This window comes from Buteo buteo, chromosome 3 (assembly GCF_964188355.1).
Source record: "Buteo buteo chromosome 3, bButBut1.hap1.1, whole genome shotgun sequence".
Taxonomy (NCBI): Eukaryota; Metazoa; Chordata; class Aves; order Accipitriformes; family Accipitridae; genus Buteo; species Buteo buteo.
This window is the reverse complement of record NC_134173.1, coordinates 4,914,502-4,942,217: the sequence shown is the minus strand read 5'-3', so window position 1 is coordinate 4,942,217 and position 27,716 is coordinate 4,914,502. Positions and strand designations below refer to the sequence as shown.

Here is a 27,716-nt window from a genome sequence, read left to right as displayed (position 1 = left end):
GTGATCCAGCCATCCACAGTAATCCACCTATCTAGACTATAATGTCCCAGCTTGGATGCAAGGATGTTGTGGGAGACCGTGCTGAAAACCCAACAGTCAAGATAAACAACTTTTGCTGGTCTTTCATCCAAAATTTAAAAAGAGGGCATCATTTAAGATCTTCAGTGTGCATGATTGGCGAGTGATTGAGCATTCAGCTTATCACTCTGTTCATCTGAATTGGTTGTTTTCCCCCAACATATGGGATTTTCTATACAGTGAGATGAAAAACTGAGTCTCTCTTAATCTACAGACTCCTTGGCTGTATCAACAGTCATATGTGCTTTGTTGCTCAGCCTGAATAAACTTCATCACATGCTGTCTCTTTCTGAATCGACACAGCTGAACAAGTGAGTTAACACTTGTTCTTCCTACGTCATTGGTGCAGTGTTGTATTTGGTTGCAGTTAAAGGCTCTGCTGGCTACATGTGTATGGCTTTGAAGTCAGCTGAGTTGTCGGTGTCATTTAAAAGCCATTAGGCAGCAAAATTGTTGTTACGGTCAGAGCTTAGCGTGCGTTAACTTTGCTCCAACAGAAGAACCGGAGTTTGCTCTTGACTGTTGTCCAAGTCTGGAAATGAGAAACATTGGTTCTATTAGTAATTTCCCCAGGGAAGCGGTGGATTCCCCAACACTGGACACTTTTAAGATTTGGCTGGACAGGGTGCTGGGCCATCTTGTCTAGACCGTGCTTTTGCCAAGAAAGGTTGGACCAGATGATCCTTGGGGTCCCTTCCAGCCTGGGATTCTTTGATTCTGCGATTAGTGATAGAATAAGGAATTAGGACACCAAAATCTGATCTTTCAGTGAGTCACTTTTCAGTCAGTCAGAATGCTTGGTATTAATGCTGGTGGTTTAGGTTTAATTGAGTATTGATTGAATATTTAATTGAAGTATTGCGAGTTTGGGAGAATTCTCTGGACCTGTGTTCGCCTTCATTGTGAAATAAAATTCTTCTGAGACAAAGAGCCCTTTATTGATTTTGTTTGTCTGCTTTATAACCAAACATTTTTGTTAATATCTGCATGGAGGCTGTCTTGCAACTGCAAAGAATTGGTGGTACAGCCTTTGCTGGGGCCACCACAGAGTGATTCCATTTTTAACTAGCCCATTATCCCTCCAACTGAAAGCTACGCTGTGAAGTGGCTTCATGTTACAGTGTTTTTTAAATATGGACTTGACTATGCTAGCGTGGTCTGATATATTCATTCTGTAAGTAAGGAATTCTTGCCGTTTTTTCCCCTGAATTAAAAAAAAAAGAAGTTTGACTAAAAGACCAAGTTATCATTTTAAATAACTGAGACAGTAGCAGTTCAGCCACGCGTGACTGGCCAATTCGGAGTGTTTGATCTGATCTGTCTTGAGGTCCAGACTCTGAGAAAAAGATTTTTGTAAAAGTTGTCAAGCATAGCAAAACTGTTGAGGTAAAATGCCCAGGTGGAAAGAGCCAGCCAGAAGGAATGCCCCATTAACCTGTCACAGTAAACTGGGAGTGTTGCCAGCTTAACGAGTTCTACTGAATCTCTGGAAATCACTGTGGCAATGGCGAAGTTTTCCGATGTTTGTGTGGTGGTCTGAATCAAAAGTGTAAGCTCCTATGGAGGTGGTGTTAATACACAGGTACAATAAGCAAGCTGAAAAGCTGACACTTTAGTTTTTTACTCCTTTATGGTGCTTGGGTTTAATTTCCACTATAGTCTTTTGGATCCTGCTTTATTTTCCTTGACATGTAAATGGCCAGAATCCGTTTAATGGCATGAAGACAGGCAGGGCAGCCAAACCTCAAAGTGAAAGACAAAACTCAAACTTCCCTGCAAGTTACTACAAAGTGCAGCCTGCTGCAAATGGATTTTCAAATCAAACCATATGTGGGGTAGCCTTCTAACTATTGCTGATCTGTCTATACTCTCTGGAATGTATGTACATGCAGCGTGTACCTTTGATCATGTATTTTCATCTGTATTTTTGCCTAAAAAATTCCAAAGGCAGTCTTTCAAGGTACATCCAAAGGAAGTGCTGGCGTATGATATTTCCTCCAAGCAGGCAGCAAAAATTGCAGCTTGCAGGGAACCTGACAGGGGAGGAGTCTGACACTTGTGCAGATTTGTGGTTCCTCTTTTCTGTCTGTCTTTTTTGAAAATGTCACTTTTCCGGATTCTGATCAATACTGTGCTTTTCTGCATACTAGCTATGGTGTCAGAGTTTTTGTCAATAATCACTGCTTTTATCTTCTCAGCCTCTTACTTACTTAACTTGATTGGGTGATCTATTGGTTGGCATGAAATGCAAGAAATCAATTTTAGCTATAACACAGTCTTTCTGGTCCTCATGTTGACAGTCAGAACTTCTAACTTAACTGTGGGTTTTCTTTAATTAAAAAAAAAAATGCAGACATGTCAGCCCTTGTTCATTCTTCAGAATGTGGATAAACAGAACATTGTGCTGCCATGCCTATTTCAGTGCTGTGAGGTGTCCGTTTCTCCTTCAGGTCTGAATATTTATAACCAAGCAAGAAGTTAAATTCTACAGCATGGGGATAATTTATCTTATCTCATACAATTCCTGAGCAGCAGTGAGGAGATTAGACTGCTGGACTTCTTTTCAATATAATAAACCTAGGTCTGGCATTATTTTTTTCTCACTGAGCAGTGGCATCATCTGAGATGATTCCTGTAAGCTTGAACTATTGTTTATTCTAGCTTTTTTTAAATTATACTAGTAAGGTGTTTTTTTGTGGTTTTTTTTTTTTTTTTAAACCCCACATGGCTCTTCCTATTGCATCTTCTGTCTTTCTAGAAAGAAATGTAATTTGTAGTGATCTTCCTTAATTGCATATACTTGGCTAATTACGTTTGTATTTAAAAAGAATTATGTCTTCCTGGCTGCCCACTAAATAAAATATTTTTAGTGGCAAACTTCCCTGCTCTTTCTCTGTTTTTTAAACTGCTGATTATAAACCTGCGGTTTAAGAGGTTTTACTGACTTTTCTGAATCTCTGGATTTCTGGCTCTCTTCAGAGAGAAGCAAATAATTGGAGTTGATTCTTTGGGGAGGTCCTGTGACTTAGTGTATGAAAGAACAAAAAGTGAAGAGTGCTGAAGTCTGTTGGCTGTCTGAATAAATAGGTAACTTCTAAAAGAGTTTGTCTTTGCGTTTTAAATCCATAGAGCTTCTGTGGAAGGACCACCTCAAGTTCTAAACTCCCTTTGTGGTCACTGCTTCTATGTTTCACATCTTTGAATTTTGTTTACCAGCTGTAACTGTCAGGGTGATCAATAATTAATATGATCTATATAGAAGGTTTGGCACTTTATAAGACTTTGTGCCAGATAAGGGAATAGGTAATTAATGCTAATGTTAGTATGCACATGGAATTAATTTTCTGCTATGAAAAGCGCCACAAATAATATGTATTATTTCAGTAAAAAAAAAAAAAAAGAAACAATTGAATGTGAATTATGTGAATGTGAACAGTATGCATTATTATGCTGGAGGAGAGGAGTGGTTCTAAGGAACTTAGACGCAGATAAAAGTAAATTCCTGCAGCATACATGATGCGATATTTCTAAAGGAATCTGCACATTTTTGCTTTTACAGATCAGCAGGTTGTGGTGGTGGTGGTGACCCTACTGTATACACTCAAAGCGAGGATCTGTAAGGTGTCGTGTAAGCTATCAGTTCTTAGAGCAGCCCTTCCAGGTTTTGCCTCCCAGCCACAATACAGCTTTGTGGCCATCTCCATGCCCCAAAACTTGAGCATTCAAGAAATCCAGCTTTTGGCACGACGGGCCCTGTACTGGGCTGTACAGCGTGGCCCCTAAGTGAATGTTTGTGTGAGGAGGGGGTTTGAAAACACTGTTAGCTTAAGTTAGTAGTGATGTTATACTGATGTAATTTCCCTCTATAGGCAGTTCTTTACTAGGCATATAGCTGTACAGCTACACTGACAAACCTCTTGGGTAAGACTCGGAAACAGAACCTGTGACTTGGGTGGATGGGGTATGAGGGACCCTGCAGGCTTTCGTTATAAAAAGTACCTCTGGCTTGTATTGCATGTATGTCTGACTGGGCATTACTGCTGGTCTTAGCTGTGTCTATGCTAGAGGATGGTTGCCATTAGAGCCTTATCAGTAAACCGTTTTATTGCAGACAGTCATAAAAATAAGTTAAAAAACAAGTTAAAAAAATTGGGAAGAGTTGAGTCAGGCACATACACATGCAAAATGTATATGAAAGACATGTCCATATGGAAAATTTTGTTTGTACAATTGCATCTATTTAACACCATTTCTACTCGTGGAGCATTCAAATGCAGATGTATAAGAAAGCAAAGATGTCTTTTTGAAACTTTGGTACTGCCATTAGCATAAGAAAGCAGAGAGTCTTTGCTAAACTCTCCTGGGATTCTCTTCTGATAGCATTTGCCTTTTTCTCCTTGTTCTTTTTTAGGTCAGTTTAGCTTATGCTGGTGTTCTGTGTTATTTCTCAAATGCAATTTAAAGTCATTACCTAGAATCTTCTCTAGCTCTGCAGCAAAATGGTACTTATATCCCACCAAGGTTTGTGCAGGAGGGCAATGGGCAAGTCACGCAAGGGAAGCAAAACGTTACATTATGTGTTTGATGGTATCCTCTCTTAGAGGTGGCTGCCACTTCAACACCTGCAGCTTAGCTTTATCGAGTTCTACCTCTTCCTGTGGGGATGAAGAACTGTAAATTATATTTCAAATGAAATCATGTAGGTTAAGAAGTCTCAGCATGGGTTTCTGTTCTCCTCATCCTAGCTACTTTGTGTTTCTTCAGCTGTGTGCTTGAACCTGAGGGGCATGTAGTATTTCAAGCAGTTCAGGAGGGGGAGCTGGCAGTCTAGGGGTGAAAAAGAATCATCTTTCCATGCAAATAATCATTTCTTTTATTGTGCTTCTGAGTGTACAAATGTGATGGGGTAACCTGTCTGTATCTGAAATAACAGGAGTCTGGACCCACTTCTGGAACATAAAGTTACAAGTAAGGATTTTTATACTCCTTTGTTCTGTGGCTGATGGTAGTTTTTATCTATTGCCTGAGGATCCCATTTAGAAGTGTTGACAGTGCTTTGCTCTTGGAAAAGGTCTGTGTTGCCAGTAGTACCTGTAGGTGATAGGGACAGTAAACAGAAACTCTCACCTTCATCTGAGTCCACTAAAATAAAAATGTCAGTGCTGATATTAACATTGCCAATAGTAATTGTATTTATAGGGCACCCATTGCAGTAGTATCTGCTTGCCCTTCATGTGGCTTTTGGAGAGATTAAAGGCTCTTCAAAGACAGCATGCCCTTCAGATGACCGATGACATGATTGAAATGTAAAATTGCCCTGCATAAAGGTTTCCCCACTATGGTGGGTTAGCCTTAGCCAACAGCTAGGCTCCCACCCAGCCCCTTATTCAGTCCCCCTATCCACAGGATGGGAGAAGAAAATGTGGAGAAAAATTAGGAACAAGAAAGCTCATGGGTCAAGATAAAGACAGCTCTTTCCCAGGCTCAAATCCCCTCCTTCGCTCCTGGCTTTTGAACCTGCTTCCTTCTGACCACTACCAGTGCGTCCATTGTGGAGATGGCTGGAACCAGCTGTGTCCAGCCCTGACATCTTCCCTGAAAAAAACTAAGCAAGTGATAGAATTCTCCCTTCCAGATAATGTAGGTCTTGAGACATGATACTTTCATGCTCCTTTTTTCACTAGCAAAATGGACTTCTGACGCTCTAGGTGTGCTACTATAATTAGTTGTTGAAGGGCTGTACTATAAAGCTTAGTTAGTGAAAGTATGTATGTTGAAAACAACTGTGCAAAAGCAGCTTTGAGAAAAAGTTAGCATTATACAGATCATTTTACAAAGCTGGTCCATTTGTTGTACTTGTCCACTTGAGGAAGAGGTAGAATGTGTTTCGGAGGTGGGGAAGGAAGTGACTGGAAGCAGGGATGGGCTAACTGGCAAAGGCAAAGGAAAACCTAGCCTCACCCTTCAAATCTCACCTTCTTGAATCTGTTTTAGATTTTAAGTGTTGCTGTACATATGACATCTTCCCAACAGGTTACTTGGCATGGTTTTGGGCTCTGGAGTGATTGTTCTGCATGTAATGTAATTCCCCCTCTGCTATATTTTCTGTATATTCCCTACGATGCTGTGCTACCGTTCCAATCTTTGATTAATCTCAATGAGTTTGTACTTCATGAATAATTAAAAATCTTTCCTTCATTCCTATTGCAGAGCTTGAAAATAGTGTATTATTCTTCCCCACCCTTAATTCTTTGTGGGTTGGGTTTCTTGGTTTTGTTTTTCTGGTTTTGTTTGTTTGTTTTTTGAATACACAAGTGACTGCCCTTACATAGCAGGTAGAAAGCTTAGGCTGATATGAGAGACTTGGCCAATATCATGCTAGCATGGTAAAGGTATCGTGATCGGACTAGAAGCCCAGTGCCATTTGGGTTTAGGTAGTGCCTTGCCTGGTACGTATAAAATATGGTGATCTATTTATTTGTTCTTGTTCAGGCTTCTCCATACTGGTTCTATAGACTTTCTACTTTCAGTCCTTGCTGTCCTGTGGAAAAGAGCAGAGGTGCTACTTGTCATTTGCAGTCATTAATCCCCATTTCCATCTTCTTTAGCGGGGAGTGAACACTGATTATTCTTGCCAATAGTTGGTGGAGAGATGAGAGTTTGAGTGCTGTTGAGACATGCTGCTGTGCAGCAATAGTGAGGTTTACTATACCAACTCTTTGGGGATTTTTTTTCTTAGTATCTGTCTGCAAATTCTCGTTGGCATCTTAGTCACAGAAATCCAGCTCACTTGCGCTGTTACGTGCCAATCTACCCGCAGAGAGAATGTGCTTAAATGGTAGTGTGCTTTTCTATATTTGAGGTTGCCCCTGTCCTCTTGATGGGATGCGACTTCTGAGAGTCCTAGTTTTTGAGAGTTCTATTTTTATCATAGACTTTGAGAGTAATTTGAAGGAAGTGGCTTGGTTTGTTGGTTGGTGGTTTTTTTGCTTTGGTGTTTTGCTGTTTTTTGAGGCGTTCTTTAACTTTGCCTGTAAGCTTCTTTTGCTCAGGAAATAGCAATTTTAGTTTGGGGCCTTGACAAAAATGACTGGGAGCAAAATGATTGTGCTTTCAAGGTTATAATAAGTAAATGCTATTCAGGGGACTTTTTGTCTTCTGTTGAAGGGCTGGGGTTTTGGTGGTATATGTCTGCATTTGGCATTTTTTGTTGTTTTGGGTTTTTCTTGCAGGTTAAGGGGAGGTTAAGGTGATTTTGGCTCTTGTTTTTAGCTAATTCTTCAAAGGGGCTAGAATGAATGTTGTTCTGCTTCAGCTGAAAGTTCAAATGCATCAGTTGCATTTTCTTCTGGGCACGTTCAGGAATGCTGCTTGTTTCTATGGTCTGTACTACATTTAAACATAATTTGCATGCAGTAGCAGGCTCTGAAGCAATGCTGCTGTTACTGCCATGACAGCGTGAGAGACTTAATGGTCATTTGAACAGCGTCACATTTTCAAGTGAGCTTGGAGCCAGAACTGAAAACTTGAGTCAATGGTTGACTGGTAAGAAAATAACCTAATATCTTCACGTAGCTCGAGCAAGTTAGTCTTGTGGAAGTATGATGTGTTAAGAAATAACTTGCTTTTCTTTTAGTCTTAACACTGAATTTATTGTATATTGAAAGAAAGCAATATTTGCATAATTTCAAGCACAAAAATGCAACTCTCCACATTCTTAGGAATCTGTTCATTGGGTTCCCTGGGAGGAGAGTGGGGCAGGCACCAAGGTCATGGCTAGTTTGCAGAGAGCAGCATGCCCTCTGCAGAGTGTCATCTCTTGGAACTTGAAAAAATGTTGCTGTCTTTGACAGTACTACCTATAGCAGAGTTGCTGGGATGGATAGCATGGTTTTCAGTGCAGCTTTTGCAAGCCCGGCCATGGCCTCAAATGCGTACTTGGCTGAAGCTGTTAGCTATGATAGCAATTATGCTGTATAACATGCAGCTCTTTTTAGTTAAGAGCTAGCTCTGATGTGCCTACAAGAGTCAGGGTCTGAAGGATGACTTCACTGTAGTCACATACCCCCTCAGCGACACAGTTTAGAGGGTGCAGAGGGTGGTGTCTGTCCCACCCTCTTCCCAAGGGACCTCATGAACAGATTTATAAGAATATAGAGTTGCATTTTTGTGCTTAAAATGATGCAAATATTGCTTTCTTTCAGTACAGGTGGATGTGTTTGAGAAACCAAGGGCTTGACTATCTGGAAGCATGCAAGTTAAAGGACAGGTGATAACGAGTACCAGAAGTCAAGGCTAATTAGAAGCCTGGATGGCTTTATGCATATTTAGCCTGTAGTATGTCTGAAATGCTGGGAAACAACATTGCCAGTGATTGTTAAAAGGCAAAGCGAATTCTCACTACTGAGGAACGTGGCCAGCAGATAAAGCCTTAGTTGTACGTTTGAAAAACGACTTCATAACAGTTTGGGTGTAAGAGGACTGAGCAGAACGTACCGAGCTACCCAGTTCCAGCAAATGCCAAGGAGAGGAAATGCTGATGCCATCAGAGTTAGAGCAATATCAGGCCTGTGGAGCAGAGAATTGCTGGCTACAAATGCTCCTTTACTAACTCACTAGAAGCTAAAACCTGGGGTCTGTGACCATGAGATCATAGCAGCCCACTCTGCAAAAATATTTGATGTATTGCAGAATACAAAATCCTGTGCTTTCTTTAGAAAAAGAAACTAAATCTGCCCTACCTACTCATTTCTGCTACTACTCAGTATTCCGTTTGGGACACGTTACAGTTAATTGGCTTTGACTTTTTTCTTGGCAGGAGTTTATTTGCCTATTTTTTGTTATCATTTTGTCAACTTGCAGGCTATTTCATGTACCTCCTAGCCTATTTGACGGGTTGTTTTCTCAAGCACAACTTCAGCTATTTCTGAAAACTGTTAATAGTTCGTTTGTAATGCTGTAATCTGAGCTCTCTCGTATGACTCAACAATTTCAGCCACTCCACTTGGGTTCACGTAAATGCACTGCGCTTGGTTGCTACGTACTGCACTTCAGTTTGGGGAAGGTGTGCGCAGAAGCTGTCCAGCTTTGCTGTGTGTGCTCTGAGAGCGATCGATGGCATTCTTGCACCATATCTGCACTAAAATGGGACTTTTCTGGCTTGGATGTCCGCTTTTCATGCCCTTTGGCGAAAACCTTTCAAACAACTCTGGAACAGCTAAAATCAACACTGATCAGCCTGTTTAGACAGAGCCAGTTGGTGTAAAATGTCCCTGGCTGATGAATTTGCCTTTTCCCTCATGCCCACCAAAAGCATGTTAAAACCTGTTGCCTATTCACATGTCAAGTCTGGCAGAGTTTCTAATGAGAGAAGTTAATCTCTGTTTTGTCAGGTTTTAGCTGACAAGAATTTCCGTAGATTCCCTGAGACTGGAAGTCTTTGGCAGCTAAAAAGTTAACCTACTTGAAATGTGGGCCATGCAGCCGTGGCTGTGTCTCTATAAGGTGCTTTATACCCATGCCGATTTGAGTCCTTGTAGGAGAACCCAGCAATAAATTCTCATTAAACGTAAAAATTTTCTTTGGTGCTATGATTCATGGTCCCAAAGAAAATATGATGGGGGGTTATTTAAGAAGGGCTTCCAGGGTACAGAGTGGAGGAAACTGGCACGACTGCCAGGCAGGGCAGGGCTGACTAACATGAGAAACACCTTTTCTTTCCTTTTTTTTTCCCTTTCAGTAGTTGCTCATTATCGTGGAGCTTCCCAACCTGCAAATGTGATTCAGTCTTTCTAGGTTTCTTCAAAGACAAACGGGCAAAAAGGAGCAGAAGTGACTGCCTCATGCTAGTTCAATTTTAGCTTGGGTTGCGGCTGTAGTTTTGTTTGTAAGCCTGATGTTTGAAATGCCCCCCCTCCAGTGTTTGCCTGTGAGGTTTCATGGTGCTCACAGAAGTTCTCCTGGGTTCCAAGGAACACTCCACCAAAAACTGGCAGTAGTTTAATTGTTGCTTTAAAAAAAAAAAAAACAAACAAAAAAACCCCACACAAACAAAAAAAACTGACCAAAAAAACCCCACAGCCACAAAACCAAACAAGGTTTTGCAACTTTCCTTACATCACTGTTCCCAATTGTAGCAACTTTTGTAACAACAAAGTGTTAACTGTATATAGTAGTATATGTGTATTGTTTGTTGCCGTATTCTCCCTTCTTTGAGATGTAAGTTATGCAGGTCTTTTATATCTGACAGTTCTGAACCATCTGTCTAGCAAGGTAGGACTGTAAAATATTCTTAGTTTATGGTTGGGTTTTTTTAGATGTAGCTTCAAAAAATATGCACTAGTCAAAGATATGTAGAGAAAGTGTGATTTGTTAAATTGCAACTGATTAGATCTACTATGAAAATTTTCTTGTATGAAATCAGTTTCATATTATTTATGTGGTACCAGGTTTTGAAAGAGGAAGCATTTTTTTTTAGCTTCTGTGTTATCTAGAAGGAGGGGAGGAGGCAAAGACTGTGAAAATCGCAAGTTTCTCATAATATGGACATGTTTTCCGTTAGAGACCACTTCTATGCATATGTAAATCCTGAGGAAAACCCCTTCTATTTTGCCTATACCACCCATTTCATTCAATGCACAGGTACCAATTTATCAGTCCTCAATCTGACTCGCGAGATTGTCAGGCAGTGAAGAGGCAGAAGGAAGGAGAACAGGTCATCCTTTACTGTCAGTAGAGGAAAGGAGTTAGTCACTTTTATCTCCCCCTTTAGTGTCACATCTCAAAGAAAGTTTTTTGTCAGCAATTTGCTGTCTGCAGAAGCTTTATCATCTAAGTGGTATGAGTTGCTGGGAAAGCTCATTTACTGACAAGTTAAATGTTATGATCTCCTGTAAGCTATGTATGTAATACTGCATTTTATGGTCTAGCCGTGCAGTGCAGAGCTATTCTCCGTGTAACATGTATGTTGAACATTAACTACTATTTGGGTACAGAAGGTGGAGTGTGCTCTTTTTGTTTTCTATTGGGTGTGTGGCAGTTGAAGATAAACGTACTGGCAGTTAATGCCATAAAGCAAGCAACCAGGAACAGAGTGATTGTAGGGCATCAAATCAGTTTTTTCTAATTTTGTGAATTCCTCATGTCTTGCCGTTTCTTTTTTTATTGCTTTGGAGGGTTTCCTCTTCCCTCATTTGAGCAGAATCAGTTTAAATTCTGTTGTGCTTTGGTTTGGCTTCTTTTAACAAGTGCTGAATTTACTACATATGAGAAAATACATTCTGGATACATTTTAGCAATCTTTTTGTTTGGTTTATAGCAATTATTGTACATCTAAAGGTGATGGTTTCTTAGCAGTGTACTGCTTTAAAAAGCTGTTGTATTCTCATCTGCTTTTAATAGCATGTTGAACTTTGATTAAGAATGGCTATTATCTACCTCTTGCTCCCCCCAAATAATAAAGCAGTATCTTATGATGACAGTTTTATGCTTGTTTTAAGTTTTTATGCAGCTTGTTTTAATGGAGCTCCTAATGCTGTTCCTGAAATTTGATAAGCTTCGATTTCTGTGCTTCTGCTTTGTTAGTAAAAAAACAAAACCAAACTCAAAACCTCAAATAAAACTTGCTACCTACACCTAAGCTTGCTTGACTTTGGAAAAATAGAGAGAGGTGAAACTCTTCATCTTGTCTTTTGCTGGAAAAGACAGATTTCAGACAGCTTGGAATCATGGACAGGAGTTCTGCATGTTCCATTTGATGCTGCTTTTGTGCAGAAGGCCAAACTGAAAGAACTGATTGCTGTTTAGCTCTCCTTCAGCTGAAATCAGGGATTTTTCCTACATTTTGGGATGAAGTGGTAATGCCTAATATGTTAGAGCTTTAAAAAAAAAAAAAATTTTAAAAAAAAAAAGATATGTGAGGGACAGCAGGCACGTAAGTGGTTCCAGATCTGTACTTTCCTGTGTAGAATACACCTGTAGCTTCAGTCTCTCACTGAGATTTATGATCATCTCATGTATTTTTAGCCAAGGGGGTTTTTTTGCTCAGGAACTTGAAAACTTCCTTCCCCAAGTAACACAGCAGAGTTTGCATGAAAAATTGGTTTGTTATTCCCACTTTCTCCTACCCACCTGTAACCTCCAAGCTTTGCTGCTTCTGGTGTTTGAAGTTGAAACACTGGGTATCCAAATTCTTGGCTTAAACTCAGAACAAGTACACAGGCCAATGCAGCCTAGCTTTAAGATCAGCTAACTTGTCTACCTGTAGCCCATGATTAGGGTTAGTTTTGTTTCCATGCCTATGTGTTTCAGATGGCATGCTGAGTAAGAATTGTAGCTTTTTTTCCCCCCTTTTTCTGTTTCTCCATGTAAAGACTGTAAATGTGATTGCGTTTAGCAACATTATGGAAAGATTGTTATCAAATGCCATTAATTTTCCTCATAGTGCTCTTCAAGTCTTCAAGCTGTCCAGAATTTATTTTGCAGCTTGAGTGGTGGTATGGCACTGCATGACTGCAGTTGATATGTGGTAACAACCAGCAGATTTCAGGCAGTGTGTCAAGCAAGCTTTTCCTGGAGAATTTGGCTTCCTGGGGTTTAAAATGTGACTTAGGACACTTACAGGACATAAGCCTTTCCTTTCTCTCCTGCACTTTGAGTTACAGTGAACTTTGAAAATTTTCATTGAGAGTGAAGTCTGATGCTGTTGAAATAGCTGCAGGCAGCAGCAACATGTCACTGTATCTTTCTTGAAGAAAATAAAAAAGAAATGTCAATGCAATTCTTTAGAATAAAAAGTATTACTATTTAGATATTATTTTCCATTGTGCATCTCCTTTCCCCCATTTGAACTTAAAAAGAAACCTGTTCAAACAAACCAACCTGCACCCACCCATTAAAAAAAACTACTTTCTTTTCTGTTACAGAAAAATGCAAAGGGACAGGAGTTGTTTGACCAGATTGTATATCATTTGGACCTTGTGGAAACTGATTACTTTGGCCTACAATTCATGGATGCTTCCCAGGTTACAGTAAGTATAACTTCAGTTAATTTTTATGTTCTGCAGTAGTTAGTGTTGCCTATTATAAATGTATTACTGGTGCAGTTTCATGGAGAGATGTAGGCCTTAGGGGATATACTGCTGAAACAACTAGTATCACGTTTGGTTCTTGTACATAAAGCCAAGATTTCGAAATCAGTCATGTGTCATTATATATCATATGCACATGACTTGATTGCACTTAAGTGAAGAAGCAATAATTGTGGGTGAAGAAAAATGTGCTTTATGTTTAGTAGACTCACAGTATTAACAATGGGTTAAATCTCTTGCAAGCAAGGGCTTCTTGTAACTCCTATCTTTGCTGTTCCATGCACAGATTATGTTGCTCTGTAGATTTAGTTTCATTTGCAATAGAGAAAAATTTTCCTTCTCCCCTATCCAACGACCTCCAGCATCTACAGGTAGAAGGAAAAGAAAAAAAAAAGTATTTAGAGATGCAAGTAGATAGATATATTAATAAGATAGGGTTAAAAGACTGCAACCTTGTGGTTAAACTGTATTGCTATATATTTAATCTTTTCCTTTGGCCGTTCACCTTACATGCTGAGGTATTGGTATGATAGCAGCCTGGGTTGTGGATAGAGACTATTCAGACTTAGAAAATAAGTGTTAGCTTTTAGGCTATCTGGTCAGTACATAGATGGGGTTTTTTCCATTTTATTCTGTGCTATTAGAATAAAATAATGGGAAAATGTAGGTGCAATATTGACATCTTGTGAGATGTAGGTTCTAACTTTATCATCTCAGAATTCTCAGCTTTACTCTCTAGCAAGCTTGGGTCAATGCAATTAGGTCAGATCAGTGTTTTATCGGCTGCACTATCATCTGTGTTTTACCAATGACTTTAAACAAGAAACAGGAAACCTGTCCAGATGCTATAATGACTTGATATTGAGAAAGGGAATCTATACTTTTGGGGAAGAGAAAACTGGTATTTTCTATTTAAACATTATCCTGATATGCCAGTTAATTTAAGGGTATGTATTTATCACTGGAAACTGATGTTTGAATGAAGTATGTCCATAATGGGTTTGGGGTTTTTAGGAAGTTTAGTGTGTGTGTGCCTGATAAAACTTACATTACATAAACTGTGTGTCCTTTTATGATGGACCTGATCATAAGGACACAGCTAATAGAGCAGAGCCTGCTCATAATAGGAAAAACGGATTGTATTGTCACTGATTGTCAGATCGCCTAATTGGGAACTTGATAGCTAGGAATAGTTACCTAGCAAGGAGTTCTCTAATGTTTTGAAAGAAGGGAAGCAGAAAGGGAGAGCAAAACATCCCTTCCTAGGAAGAAAGAAGGCAGATCAGAAGCAGAAGACCTGGCAGATGAAGCAGAGAATGCTCATTTTCTTATATATTTGCAAAACTGAAGGGCTCTTTTGAATGGTAAGAAAAATGAATCAGAGGTGTGAACAAGTCTGTTTTCTGTAGATAGCTCTATCCCTGGTGTTCAGGGCAAAATGTGCCTATATGTGCAATCGTTTTAGCTTGTTTTGTGTGCTATTTCTTTGCTCTGTATTAGTGGAGGGAAGTAAATCATGGCATCTACAGTTACAAGAGGGATAAGGGCTATGAGCAGCTTCTGGGGGGGAGGGCTAAGAAAGCCAACACTGGTTGCAGGGCCTTGGTAGTAGGGTTATAGTTTCCTGGATTAAGAGGAGCGTTGAGGGCAGAGTTCTTCACCTTCACTGGAGTGCAAGGCTGAAAGCTCTGATTTGTTTTGGTTTTTTGTTGTTGTTTTTTTTGTCTGGCTTAAACTGGGCAGAGTAGAGTTTAGAAGGCTTCAAGGCACAAGCTTTTATCTTCCCCAGCACCCTGTGCAAAAGGTTCCATGCTTTAACGGTCTTCCTTGGTCTGTTTTGAACTTGTGACCCACTCATTTCATTTGCATAGCAATTAATGCATAGCCTCCATGTGCTTCTGCTTAGTGCCAGCCCAGCCACACAGTGGCAATTGCGGGACTGGGAGATTAAAGTTGTATAAACTCCTTGAGGCTCTAAGCCTTTGTCTTTATTGGGTATTGTTAAGTGCTAAACATCTTTAAGCCACTATTATAAATAAGAGAGCGCGGAATAGTCTTTGAATAGTGGAGAATGCTTCTGTGTGCTTCAAGGCCAGCAGCTTTTGAGTGCACTGTGTTTCTTGCAGTCCTGTAACTTTGCCAAAGAGTCAGGACAAGCAGTGTTGATAGCTGTGATTTAGAAAAGAAAATCATGATTAGGGCTTATCTGCTTTGAAAGAGAAAAAGACTTTATTTGTTTGAGCAGCTTATTTTTAATACCCCCCCCCCCAAAAAAATTTTCAATATAACCAAAAAACATAAAGTTGTGAAAGGCAAGATGTCAGCAGTAAGGCAGAAAATACTGTAAAGTCTATTCAGTGAGCTCTGCATCAGTTTGTATCTTGTACTCTTTGAAGATATCCATGAATAGAAGGATGTAGACAATCATCTAGTAGTTTATTCTAAAGCAGAGCTTTGTGTACTGCTGTATTTTTAAGTTATCTGATATTAACTCCAGAAGTAGATATACTTGAGGGGGAGAGGAGTTGTTAAGTGTTGATAGTGTGTGGAAGAACTTGATGTAGTAGAAAACTTCTGTTCATAAGTGGGGTTTAAAAAGCAGCACAGATACACTGCCTGCTGATGTTCAGCACCTTGACTGATCACAATTTATAGGTTATAGTGAGGAATAAAGCTGCATCTTACTGTAGTTGCATTATAAGTGCTTTGGACCAACCCTTTTTTTCTACCAGACTCAGTAACAAAACTCCTGAGACAGCGTTCTGCAGCTGTTCTACTGGTGGTTCTTTCATTGTTCTCATCCTTTTTTAATTTCTGTTTTTGTGTATGTTTTGCATAATATGGTAGTACAGTGGGACATACGCATATATTGGAGGTGTGCGCTCAAAAACTTTACTTTTTGCGCCATCGAAAAAGGTTGGAGACCACTGCTCTAGGACAGCTGTAATGAGTCTGGGAACATTCTAAGGCCCTTCAAATGTTTCCATCGTCTCATAGTAAAAACCCTGCTCTGCTTTTCTGTTCCTCCTGTATGTGGAAGAGAGGGAAGGGGGTGCGGGGAAGGAGGAGTGAAGGAAGGAAATGAGACTCAAAGAAACAATTTCTTGTTCAGCTGTTACAGGACTACAACAGAGAAGCAGTGCTTGGGGTGATAAAAGTGTCACTCTTATATAGGAGATCTCTGCAGTGGTTTAGAGGAAATGTAAAGCTTATTGGGGTTTTAATTACTTTTACTATGGTGTGTGTGTTCTAGCGAAGCAGGAAGCCTTGAAAGCTTTAGTTGAGGTTGGAAATAGCAATAATAAAAACTTGTGAGACCATACTATCGAAGTTGAGTTGCCACGAGGAAGTATTTTATTCATCTTTGCAGAAACTGGTCATGTGCAACATATTCTATGCAGTTGTCTGTCCTGTGATAGCAAAACACGGATACTCTCCCAGCCCCCCTGTTTTACAAGAATTCAAAACAGGAGTATTGTCCATGTTGATTAACATGGAATTTGCTTCTGTTTCCCCCATGACTTAGTTTCTGATCACAAGTACAACTACAGAGTAATTGAGGGGGAAGAAGATTTAAGATACATCTTTAAATTTATTTTTTCTTTTTACAACTGAGCTGCTATAATCTTTGCAGTATCAAACTTTAGTTGGGAATGCATGGAAGCAAAAGAATTAAAATGCCACTTTTCTTACATGCGTCTCAGTGATCCTCTAAGTCCTTTATGTCCGATCTCTAATGTCACAAAAGCCCCTTGGCTTAAAGAAGGTCCATATGGTATGGCCATTCCCAGCTGGGTAGATAGATTGCGCTCTGCAGCCAGTTGAGCCATTTTGAGGGTGTGTGTGCACACCCAATGTATCTGGCACATTGGGAAGCACTGGATTTACAGCATGTATACAGCGAGACTTTTGTGTGAGGACAGTCCATGCCTCCTCCAGGTGCCCATGGCTATGATGGGGGCCAGGGTTCCCCAGGGAAATGAGAGCCAGGACCGACCTGCAGTAAATTGTCCTGTCAAACCACGTTTTCATCTGAACTTCTTAATATTGACCAATTCCTAAATTGGGTTTTGATTCATTTGCTGTGAGAGGTGAGAAGACAATGGAGGGAGGAGATGGAAAAGAGCACGTAGAAACTAAAATAGGCTTTCGTGAAAGCAGTGTTCCAAGTACAAAAATAGAAGGTGGGAAAAAAAAAAAAGGGGGGCAAGAACTGTGTTGCCCAGACTGGTCCTAACCAGCAGCAATGTGTCAGGACCCACTGATCCGGACACTGAGATGCTCACCCGTATGGAAGGTGGCCTTGTGGCCAGGATTTTCTGGGAGGGTCAGGATCATGTGTGCTTCACAACCTAAGTTTTCAACAATGCTGTGTGAGGGTGGGGGGGGCTGAAGCAAGCTGGATGACAAAGTTTAATACTCGAATGCCTTTGTTTTCTCTACACATCATGAACTAGACTCCTGGATGTTTCAGCAGGTATTGGGTTGGGGGTCTTGGAGGGACTTGGTGCTTCATGACTGCCTCTGCTGCATCTGAATTTTCTTTTAAGGGCTCATTGTCATTCAAATCAAGAGGGTTTTTTTGACTGCTTGCTTTTGATACTACTGCTGTGACTTCTTAAGGGTGTGAGGGATGTGGAAAAATGAGCAACTCAAACCAGTCAATTAGCCTCATAGTGTGATAGCCAGGAGTCTTTTTCCTTACGTACTGCTTAATACCGAAACAACAAGTGCTCGTTAGGCAGAACAAAATAGGGACAAGTCTTATTGTTCAATACATTAAATGTTGGGAGGAAGGGAGACTGGTAAATATTTTGATAATGCAAAAGGTTTCCTTTTCTGCTTCTAGTAGAAAAATCCCACTTCCCCATGAATAAACTGTGAAATTCATCTGTGATTCTCTTTCCCCTGCCTGAATCTCTTTTGTTCCTCTGGATGATGAGCTCTTTGGGACTGTGGCGTTGCACGATGTGTGTCCATGGATTGTAGCCCAGAGCAACAAATGCCAGTCACAGCTGGAAGGTCCCAAGAGCTGTACAGGTAACAATATCCTGTAGTTCTTAGTGCTTCAGTTACTAAAAGTGGCAGTGATGCAAATGCCAGTTCAAGTAATTGGACAAAGACAAGGTTGCTGTCTCCACAGGGATGTGGAGCACCTGATGAACGACTGCTTCCAGCTGTGGCTGTCCAAGGCTGTATTGCAGTGTATGAACACTTGGTGGGAGACTCCAAAACACTAAGACTTCCCAGAGCATCTCTGGTTTTAAGTCTTCCAGGAGCACTTGCTGTTTCCAGGAGGACTGGAGACCGTTTCCCTGGCACAGACTTGAGAAGCAGCTGTACAGGGCAGGTGGTTGTGATACTGTCTGTCAGTGATGCTTCTTCACTCACTTCTAAGTGTAGAGAAGTCAAGTCTCCAGTCTGTTCAGGACAACAAACAGTTTTTGCTGTTTTCTTTTGTCTTTGTGCGTGGTCAGAGTATAAGCTGAAGTGGTTTCCTTAGTTGTCTTCCACAGATTTAGTCAGGTTTGTTACAAATCCTTTCAGTTTATTTTTTGAGTGTTTGGGCACAGGCTTCAAAATTAAAGGTAACTTACTTTTTATTGCTACAATTGATCTGGAGTGACATCAACTTTTGTTGTCTGTATAATAAATCTAATGAGAATTACGCTACACAAGGCAAGGTTTTTATATAATTTTGTGGTTTACTTTTTTTATTCCCCCCCTCTCTGGGTTATGAAGTTTCACTGCCGAGAAGAGAAAGGGAGTAATCTTGTATGTACTGTTGTTTTGTGTGGTGGTGATTGTCTGTGTTCACGTTCAATTATAAGTTCTGCTTCTGTCACCTCATGTCTGCAAAGCAAAATATTCCTTGGGCTGAAGTAGGTTATCACATGTGTATGAATTAAGATAGGATGATGGTCTTGAAGGAAGTCTATATAGCTCTCCATAATTCATGTGTAGTCTGTCTGGACTACAGATAAACCACGTCAAGTATCAGGATGTTTCTGAGATGGCTCTGTGCAGGCTCAGGCTGGGACAGGCAAGGCTTTTATGAATGCCAGAGATTGGTTACGGTGCCTTGTGATATGCTGCTCTGTATGCAAAAATAATACTCTAACTGGGATTTTTCTTTTTCAGTTCTATCTTTCAGTCTTAATGTTCATGGTGATAATTAAAGCGTTACCATGACGGGATTTGAAATATGTGTGATATTAATTTTATGTTTAGTTTCTGTAAAGAGCCATGAAAAAAATGCCTTAAAGTAATTCATATGCAGCATGATCCTAAATGTATTTTCAGGAGTATGAAATGGGCAGGTGCAAGAGTTGTGTAGCAGCCTTTTCCTGTTAGGAGATTACAGTTTTCTTTCACTAAAAGCTAGCTGTTTATTAAAGCAACTTGGAAACTAATTTGGACTAAAAATTAGCAGGTATGTTCTCAAAACAAGATAAATGTTCTGCAAAATCAACATCAAAAGGCAAATCTTGGGAACTTGGCAGAACGGGAAGGAGTTTCTGCAAATAAATTTTTGTGTTGTTTTGAACTGTAGGGGGCAAAATTTTATTGTGGCTAAAACCAGTTTGTTTTAAAAAAATCCTTCTAGACTTTCTGTCATATTAAATTCAACTGAAATCATATGCCACAGATACGTTTGAAAGAAATATTTTTAAATTAAACAGAACCTCTTTGTTGTAGTTACAAATAATTGTGGCTCTATGACCCTAGTAGGAACAAAGGGGTGTAATCCTGCTGCCTTTGGTGTCACTGAGAACTTTTTACTTTTGAGTTCAGTGTATGCTGTCCTAGCAGCTTGTCTCTTTAAGTGTCCTTACGACCAAATTCCGTTTAAGACAACACAGGTATATTTTTATTAGTGATGAACTGAAGCCTTAAGCAATGCTACTGACACCTTTATGCTGTAGTCTTAAGTAGTCCTTTCTGGAAAAAACTAGCCTGCAGTTGCTTCGGCTCATCTGTTAGCCTTAATTAAGTTAAAAATAAATGAGAAAATTAAGACAATGAGGCTTTTTTTGCAAATACAATTTTATTAATCACTTCCTGGTAGCCCAAACTGTGTTTTAATTTATGGTAACTGCTGAGGGTGCTGTAGGGGTCAAGCCTTCTATGAAGGTCAGTAAGTATGTACGGGTGTGTTGTTCTCAGAGCCTTACCAAAGCCTGGAGGTGTGAAGCATGGCTTGAAGCTTTGCACTTCTACTTGCAGAGCTTGCTTTCAGGAAAATTCCAGTGCACGTGGAAACACAAATGGCTGGTTTTGAGCACACTTCACTTAAAAGCCTTATACTAGCTTTTTCTCTGCTCTGTACAGTAGTTACAATTGACCAGAAAATTATTTTTATGGTTGAGGCTTGGTGCTCTCACAGAACGGATGCCATAGAACATTCATATTGCTTCAAGTATTAAAGGTTAGAAACAGAACTAAGCGGGGTGGGCAGGAAATGAAGGCAGGGGGATCATAAAACTGGAGTCCACAAAAACCAGTGACTGAACATACTTACGCTATGACAAAGATGAGCTGATACTACACTTTGTCATTGGAGAAAGATTCATGCACTTGAGCGGTTTCACAAAAGCACGTAAGGGTTAGCAGAGTGTGTCCAGTAAAGATGAAATGGATTCTTCAGAGCAGCAGCAGTGTTTGCAACAGAATAATGATGGATGGCAAGCCTCAGCACGGATGGGATGTTTGATTGATACATTTAGAAGATGCAGGAGAAAAGTACTCCTCCTTTGTTTCAAATGAATGGAGTTGCTAGTCTTACCAAGACCTCTGGAAGGGCAGGAGGTATAGCTGAAGCATTTGAGAGCCTTTTCATGAAAAGAGGAACCTTTCACTGGAGTGGAAGCTGGAGCTGAGTCAGTCCAACTGTGGAGATGAACAAAGAAGGACCTTACTGTCTCCTGATAACAGTGGTCATGGTGTTCCTAGGGAGACATGGTGAATTGCAGAGGTGGCACAGGACAGCTGGGTGCCTATTGTTGCTACTTCATAGAAGCATGTTTGCAAGAGTCATCGACATTTTATAACTTGCAGTACTATTTGTAGGGGTCCGTGACTGCAAAAGGAAGACGTGTGGAACTGCATACAGTGAGATTTTTGCAAGAGCCAGCTGAAACTACTAATTGCATTTAAGAGGTTGCTTACATCATGTAGTGGTGGAATCTGGATGCTGAACATCAGACTTCTGGATTGAATGTGTCAGTATATTTAAAAAAAAAACCCAAACCCCAGTGCTTTGACAAGGCCAAAGTTTTCAGGAGCTGTTGTGTATTGAAACTGTGATAAGAGGTATCCCCAGCCACATTGTTTTATATGTTTATTCAGAGGCTGTTTGCATATTAGAAACGGTAATAACTGGTTTCATGAAGGTTAATGCAAAACATGGCGCTGCAAAATTTTCTCTTGGTTTCAAATTATTTCTGGTATCATGGTAACTGCATGTGTGATTTGCTTGTGCTTTTTGTGGTTCCATCAAATAGCTATTTTGTAGGCCAATAATTCTGCCGGTACTGGGCCAATAATACTGCCAGTCCATGTCCTCCTACCTCTGTATTTTTATTTTGTGATCTGTGTGGTGGCCACATCGCACACAGCCATGATGTGCAATGTGGCTTGGGGGTAAAACAGCAGCTCGTTCTTGCTTCTGAGGAGAGATGAGTTTAATGCTTGCTGTGTTTATCTCCTGGAGCAGTCTGCCTCTGGCTGCTTGGGTACGGAAAATGAATGATAGCTTCCCGCCTAGGCTATAGTCTCATTTAATGGTCTGGGCAAGTAGTTCCTAGAGTCTTGTTAGTTATTTTTAAACCTTCTTTGAAGTATTTACACTTAAGAATAATCAGTTTGAAACTTGCTGTTATTTGAGTTTTAATACGCCTAGGACACCACATTCCAAGATTGGGACTATCAGCTGTTACTTCACTGGGAATTATAGTAGTTCAGGTTGTGCGGTGCTTATTTCTGAACATGGTACTAACGTGAGCCATAGATGAAAAGTTATTGAAGGATTTTTGCCTGTACTATAGATGTTATTCATGTTTGGTTTTATTTAACATGAAGCTAAAGTTTTCTTTTAATGGAATCAGTATATTTGTCTTTGTGAGTGGTTTATCTTTAGCCAAAATAAATATCGAGGAGAGAGACATTTTTGTAGCTAGGTATTTGAAGCATAAAAACTTAATCTGCCCTGGAGGTGTGAAAGTAACAGACTTGTATAATTTCAGTAAAAAAAGCAAAGTTTCAATGTTGATATTCTTTCCTTTGCAAAAATTTGAAATTTCACAAAGCTTCTGTGAACTGCTGTGGTTTCTGGTGTAATTTCTCATAAGAGAGCAAAGTAGAGACAGAATAAATTACTTCCAACTCTAAGGAATGTATTTGTATAAGCTGCTGTAATGTTTTATTTCCACTCTGGTAGAGACTTCTCAAATTGTAAGGATGGAATCCTTGGCAGCCTCACCTAAAGGACTCTAGCAAGCCTCATGCAAATAAAAGCACCTTCAGAACAATTGTTCCATTTCTCCTTCTTTCTCTCCTTTTTTTGTGAGATTTATTTACTTCAAGGATTGTAAGTTGTCAGACTCTTCTGTACCTGTGATAAATAAATTTTTGCCTTGGCTTGGGACATACTTAGTAAATAAATACCAGCATTACTATCCAACAAATAATTTTTCACATTTATTTAGCCATGGTGGCATGGTGTTAGTGGAATGATAAGTAGTCATTCCGAGATCCTCCTTTTTCTGAAAGCATGAATGCTTCAACAGGGAGGAAGAAAGAGGTTTTTTTTCTCCTAAGAATTTGTTCCATAGTAGCTAGTTTATTATTTTGAAATAAATATATACATAAAGATAGAAAAACATTTATCTCAAGGAAGTCCAAATGCTGGTTTATTACCTTGTGCGACAGGAGCAGCCTTGTGTAGGACGTTGCGCAGAGACAGTCAAAGATTTAAGCTAAATTTACACCAGAGAGTGTTTATTGCTACTCTTCTGTGGATGCAGCTTGCATTGATGAGAGACTGCACGAACTTTGTTGGGAAGCATACTTTTTTGTCATCATAGTTGCATCTATTCAAGATCTTTTGCCATTAGTTTAAAAAGGGGAGGGAGGGTATGCATCAATGTTTCAAAAAATGCTTTCAGTGGGGGTTAAGTCTTCATCCTTATCTTGAAAAAACTTGGCTGTGGAGCAATGGAAGGCAGGACAGTACAGGTTCTGGAGGTTCTCCATCAAACAGGGAAGTTAAAAGGAGACTGAAACCCAGGGGTTTGGCCTGCTGTCCTCAGGGGCACTTGGGCAACAATTAAACCGAGGGACAAAATTCCTTACACACCACTGCTTCGTGGCTTTTGATTTTGAGGTTTCCTCTCTGGAAAAGTGAAACTGCGCTGGCAGTGCTGATGCATTTTTTTAGTCAAGCTTTCCCCCATGAAAGAAGGTAAGCTGCTAAATGTGCAAATAAATACTTTCGCAAATGTGTAGAAGTTTAGCAAATAAATATGGCAATATTTCCTTCTAAGAGATTTTTATCTGTTAAATTTTACTGTAATTAGCTTATTGTGTCAACAAAATCTTGAAATGGAACTGCTTTTAAAAGTGGATTTTCTTTTTTTAGCACTGGTTGGACCATTCAAAATTCATTAAGAAGCAAATAAAAAGTAAGTACCATGTCTGCCTATTTTGTTACTTCCTTAAGAATTTGAACTTAAAGTATTTGAGTGTGATTGTGAACATTTAAATATGGCCTTTAATGGAATAAATATTTCTTAGGAAATAGAGTTAATTTAATGGCTAATTGGCTGACTGTAACATGTCTAAATGCAAGAGCATTTATAAGCAATAGACCAGCCTTCAGTAGCCCTCATTAAACATGTGCTGTTTGTCTGAGGCAGAGTAGGTTGCCAGGTAATGTCAGCCTGATCTGTGAAATCAGGTTGCCTGGACACAGATTGCTGTTTCTGTCACTGCTTCTGATCCAGAACAGATTTCCTGTTCTTTTTTTTTTTCCTTTTTTCTTTTTTTTTCCCCCAAAGAGAAAATGACAAATATTTTATTGAGTAATGGTTAACCTCTTTTTTTGTGTATTATGAGTAAAACTAGCAGAAATACCTGCTGTTTCATCAAAGGGAGTTTTGGGTGGAGGGGTTGTGTTTGGCCACTGAGTTTTTTGTTGTAATTGGCTAAGGCAGGCAAGTTGCTCCTGGATCTCCAATAATCTGGTTGCAGGCTTGGATACAGTACAGCATCAGCACTAACAGTGTTTTGTTAATGTACTGCAGTTGGCAACAGCCATAGGCCAACTGATAATATCGCTTCTGTGAGATTAAAATACAGCATTTTGCGAGGAAATTGTTGACCCCCTTGCAGGACCTCACAGAGATGGATCTTGATTGCTTCAGCGGTGCTTTGCTTTTCTTTCTGATAAGTATCCAAATATCTAGATGATTTTTGTAAATGGTGGAGTTCTTCAAAGACCTTTAGGACACTTTGCTTTTACCCCATGGTGTGTTGGTGTCAGTCTGATAGAATAGACGGTAAAGATAGCTGCTATGGGTAAAGTTTTGGTGGTTGGCTTTCTCTCACCTTTTCATCACATCACAGACTACCTCAAGTGACTAAGTGATTTGCAGGTGCGCTTTCTGTGATAGCTTTGTCCTTTTCTTGATCTGTCTTAAAATGTGGAAAATCAACAGTTCTGTGGCACCTTCAACCAGTTTAGTTGCACTGGTTTGTCTGTGTTTAATCTGTGAAGGGCCTGTTTTTAAAAGAAATTGGCCAAGCCCTGCCCTGAGGAATGCTGAAGAGGGAAGCAATTTGATGAGTGTTGTAAAGGTCTGTCTCACAACAGGATGCTTTTCTTTACCTTACATTCAGCAGGTGCTTTGAGAAGAGGTCCTCTTTCATGATGGATGTTGCTCACTGCTCTTTTTTTTTTCTTTTTCTTTTTTTTTTTTTTTTTTTTCCCCAGCAGTGAGCAGGTAAGAGTCATTATCTTGCTGATGCAGACCTTACCAGTGGTGCCTACCTGTCAGCCTAGGGTACTTACAACCTGTCCTCTAGGAGCTATTGTTGGAGCCAACATCAAAGCTCTAATTGTTAGAGATTTGGCTGCATATTGTTTAGTAGAATGAATCATTAATGGGCACATATATACTGTGTTGATGCCGTGTTACAGAAGACCTTAGAAAGGTGTGAGAAAGAGTAATTTTTTCCAGCATTTAATATACCAGCAGGCTGTTAGTCTGGAACGTGAGGCTTAGGCAGATAAGGATGTGTTGGTCACAGTCTCATCGTAGCTGGGTAACATTTTATTATCTGTGTTACATAGAAAGTCAGACCTAGCGTTCACCTTCTGGCATTAGCAAATAACAATTCTTACAACTCCACTTCCTGGAATTTGTTAACTTTCTGTGTTCGTGGGTGCCTTCCAGAGTCCTCGTCAGCTCTTTCACTTTATTATCTCACCTTTTCTCATTCGCGTGTATCAATTGAAAGCCTGTCTATTGGGTGGGAGTTTTTTGGAGTTGTGTTTGTGCCTGGTAACAAGAAGCATCACCCTCTCCCTTCCATATCTCCCTGCCCCCAGCAACAGGCAGCGTACCTGGAACTTGCAGTCATTCACAGGATGCTGCGGGGCTTTTAACAAAAATGTGTTTGCCAAATGGACTATTGCTTGATTAATCTAATGATTAGAGTATCATAAAGTATGGTAATCATCTAATCTTTTTTTCATGCATTTTTTAATTTAAAAACATGAAATATTTGCTTCTTTGAAGAATTTGAAAAACATAATTCATTTTGGGTTTCTCGGATTGTGGGGTGGTGGCTGTTGTTCTGCCTTAGCAGAACTGCAACTAGTGTAAACTTTTTTTTTCCCCCATTTAAAATCTCTGCATATACAGTTGGACCTCCGTACACGTTGCATTTTCGAATTAAGTACTATTCATCAGAACCGAACAACCTTCATGAGGAGTTTACAAGGTAGGAACTATGCATGGTTAACTGGGTGACTGGCAGAGGGGTAAATATGACATCTAAGGTACATGGGGGTGCTGTAAGCAGGTGATTTGAGCTGTCTTACTAAGAGTGGTCATTTTGTCTGACTTCTCTGACAGTAGGAAAACACCTAAGAAACATAAGCTTTTTTATTTGCTGCCAGAAACCATTCATGGGCCTCTCCCAAGTGTTTTAGTCTATAGGAGATGCTGTGTTCTGGTGCTTTGAAGTTAGCAAAGAAAGGCAGCGTTGGGTGGGGAGAGCTGCAGCTGGGACACAGCTGCTCCTTACACCAGCGACACCTGCCATACCTCTGGGAGGACTTTCCATCGTGTCCTGCTAAAATACCAGTGCTCTGCATTGTCCCACTTGCCCTGAGACTTGGGGGTGATTTAATAATGGTATAAAGGCCACAGAATTGTGGGAATAGACAGCTTGAGTTCTTGGTTGCTTGGCTGAATCTCTTCCACTTCGCCACGAGTTCTCCGTGGTGCAAAAGGTGTAAGGACTGCATTGTATCAAGTCACCTTAGAATACCTGGAGGTCTTTTGTTTCATTCTGGTGGGCTGTTTCCTGGGCTGTGAGGACTATACCTTGCTGGGTTCATAGCACCCTGGTGTGATCTAGCGAATATTCTGAAAACTGGGAAAAGAGCAGCTGGAGGAAAAGGGTTGACTTTTGTGTCTGCCAACTTTGTCTTCTTTGTATAGTAATCATCTATCTTAATGTTATTTTATCTTTTTTTGTTGTTCTGTTTCTCACCATAGGGCACTTTCTATGTCTTCTAATTTGGTTGGCAATAATCAGCGTACTCCCAGTCAGCCTAAGATGTTTAAAGATTGTTGGTTGTTGTAGTTCGTGTGCATGTGATGTTTACATTAAACTTATGCCTGCAGGCATACGTTTACTGTCTCCCATCTGCTGTGTTGACCATGTATTTTTTTTTCACTGCCCGAGACAAGATCAAAGAGCTAATTGTCACCACCTTATGATACTGACATGGAGGCTTTAATATCCATTATCAGTTTAGTGCAGCAGTGTTAATTCAGTAAAAGGGCATATTGCCAGACAATGTATAATTAACCTATAGAACTCCCTGCTGCTTATGTAATCGAGTATAAGATCTTAGAGGATCCAAAAACCTGGATGATTTGGGGGATTCTCTAATGAGAAAATGCAGTTAAATTAGTAGGAATAATATATATTTTCTGAAAATGGATGTAAGTCTTCATACATCAGGGTGATGCTGGACAAGTATTACATTCCCTCTGTGGTCAAATTATTCCATTACTGTCTACCACAAGATTTCTTGCTTAATCCTCTGAAATATATGATCCTAGTCACTGCGAGATGTGGGTTTCTGAGCTATGTGATCATTGCTGTGATCAAGTAAGACATTTCCTCTGTAAGTATTAACCTCTGATGTTTTGTGATCTAATTATTGCTGAAAGGTGACATTTCAGAAGACTATTTTAATTAGAAAAACACTTTAGTCAGCTAAATTGTCAGCGTTACGAACAATTTTTTTTT

General features: G+C 39.9%; 1 protein-coding gene across 3 annotated transcripts in view; it reads left to right on the top strand.

Annotated features, from left to right (window-relative positions):
- Nucleotides 1–27,716, top strand: part of EPB41L4B (erythrocyte membrane protein band 4.1 like 4B) — a 169,963-nt gene that overhangs the window by 41,118 nt on the left and 101,129 nt on the right. For all 3 annotated transcript variants that reach the window (XM_075022720.1, XM_075022719.1, XM_075022721.1), the window contains exons 2-4: nt 13,002–13,106; nt 23,806–23,848; nt 26,093–26,171. In XM_075022720.1, the coding sequence (XP_074878821.1) occupies nt 13,002–13,106; nt 23,806–23,848; nt 26,093–26,171 (227 nt within the window). The remainder of the gene's footprint in view (nt 1–13,001; nt 13,107–23,805; nt 23,849–26,092; nt 26,172–27,716) is intronic.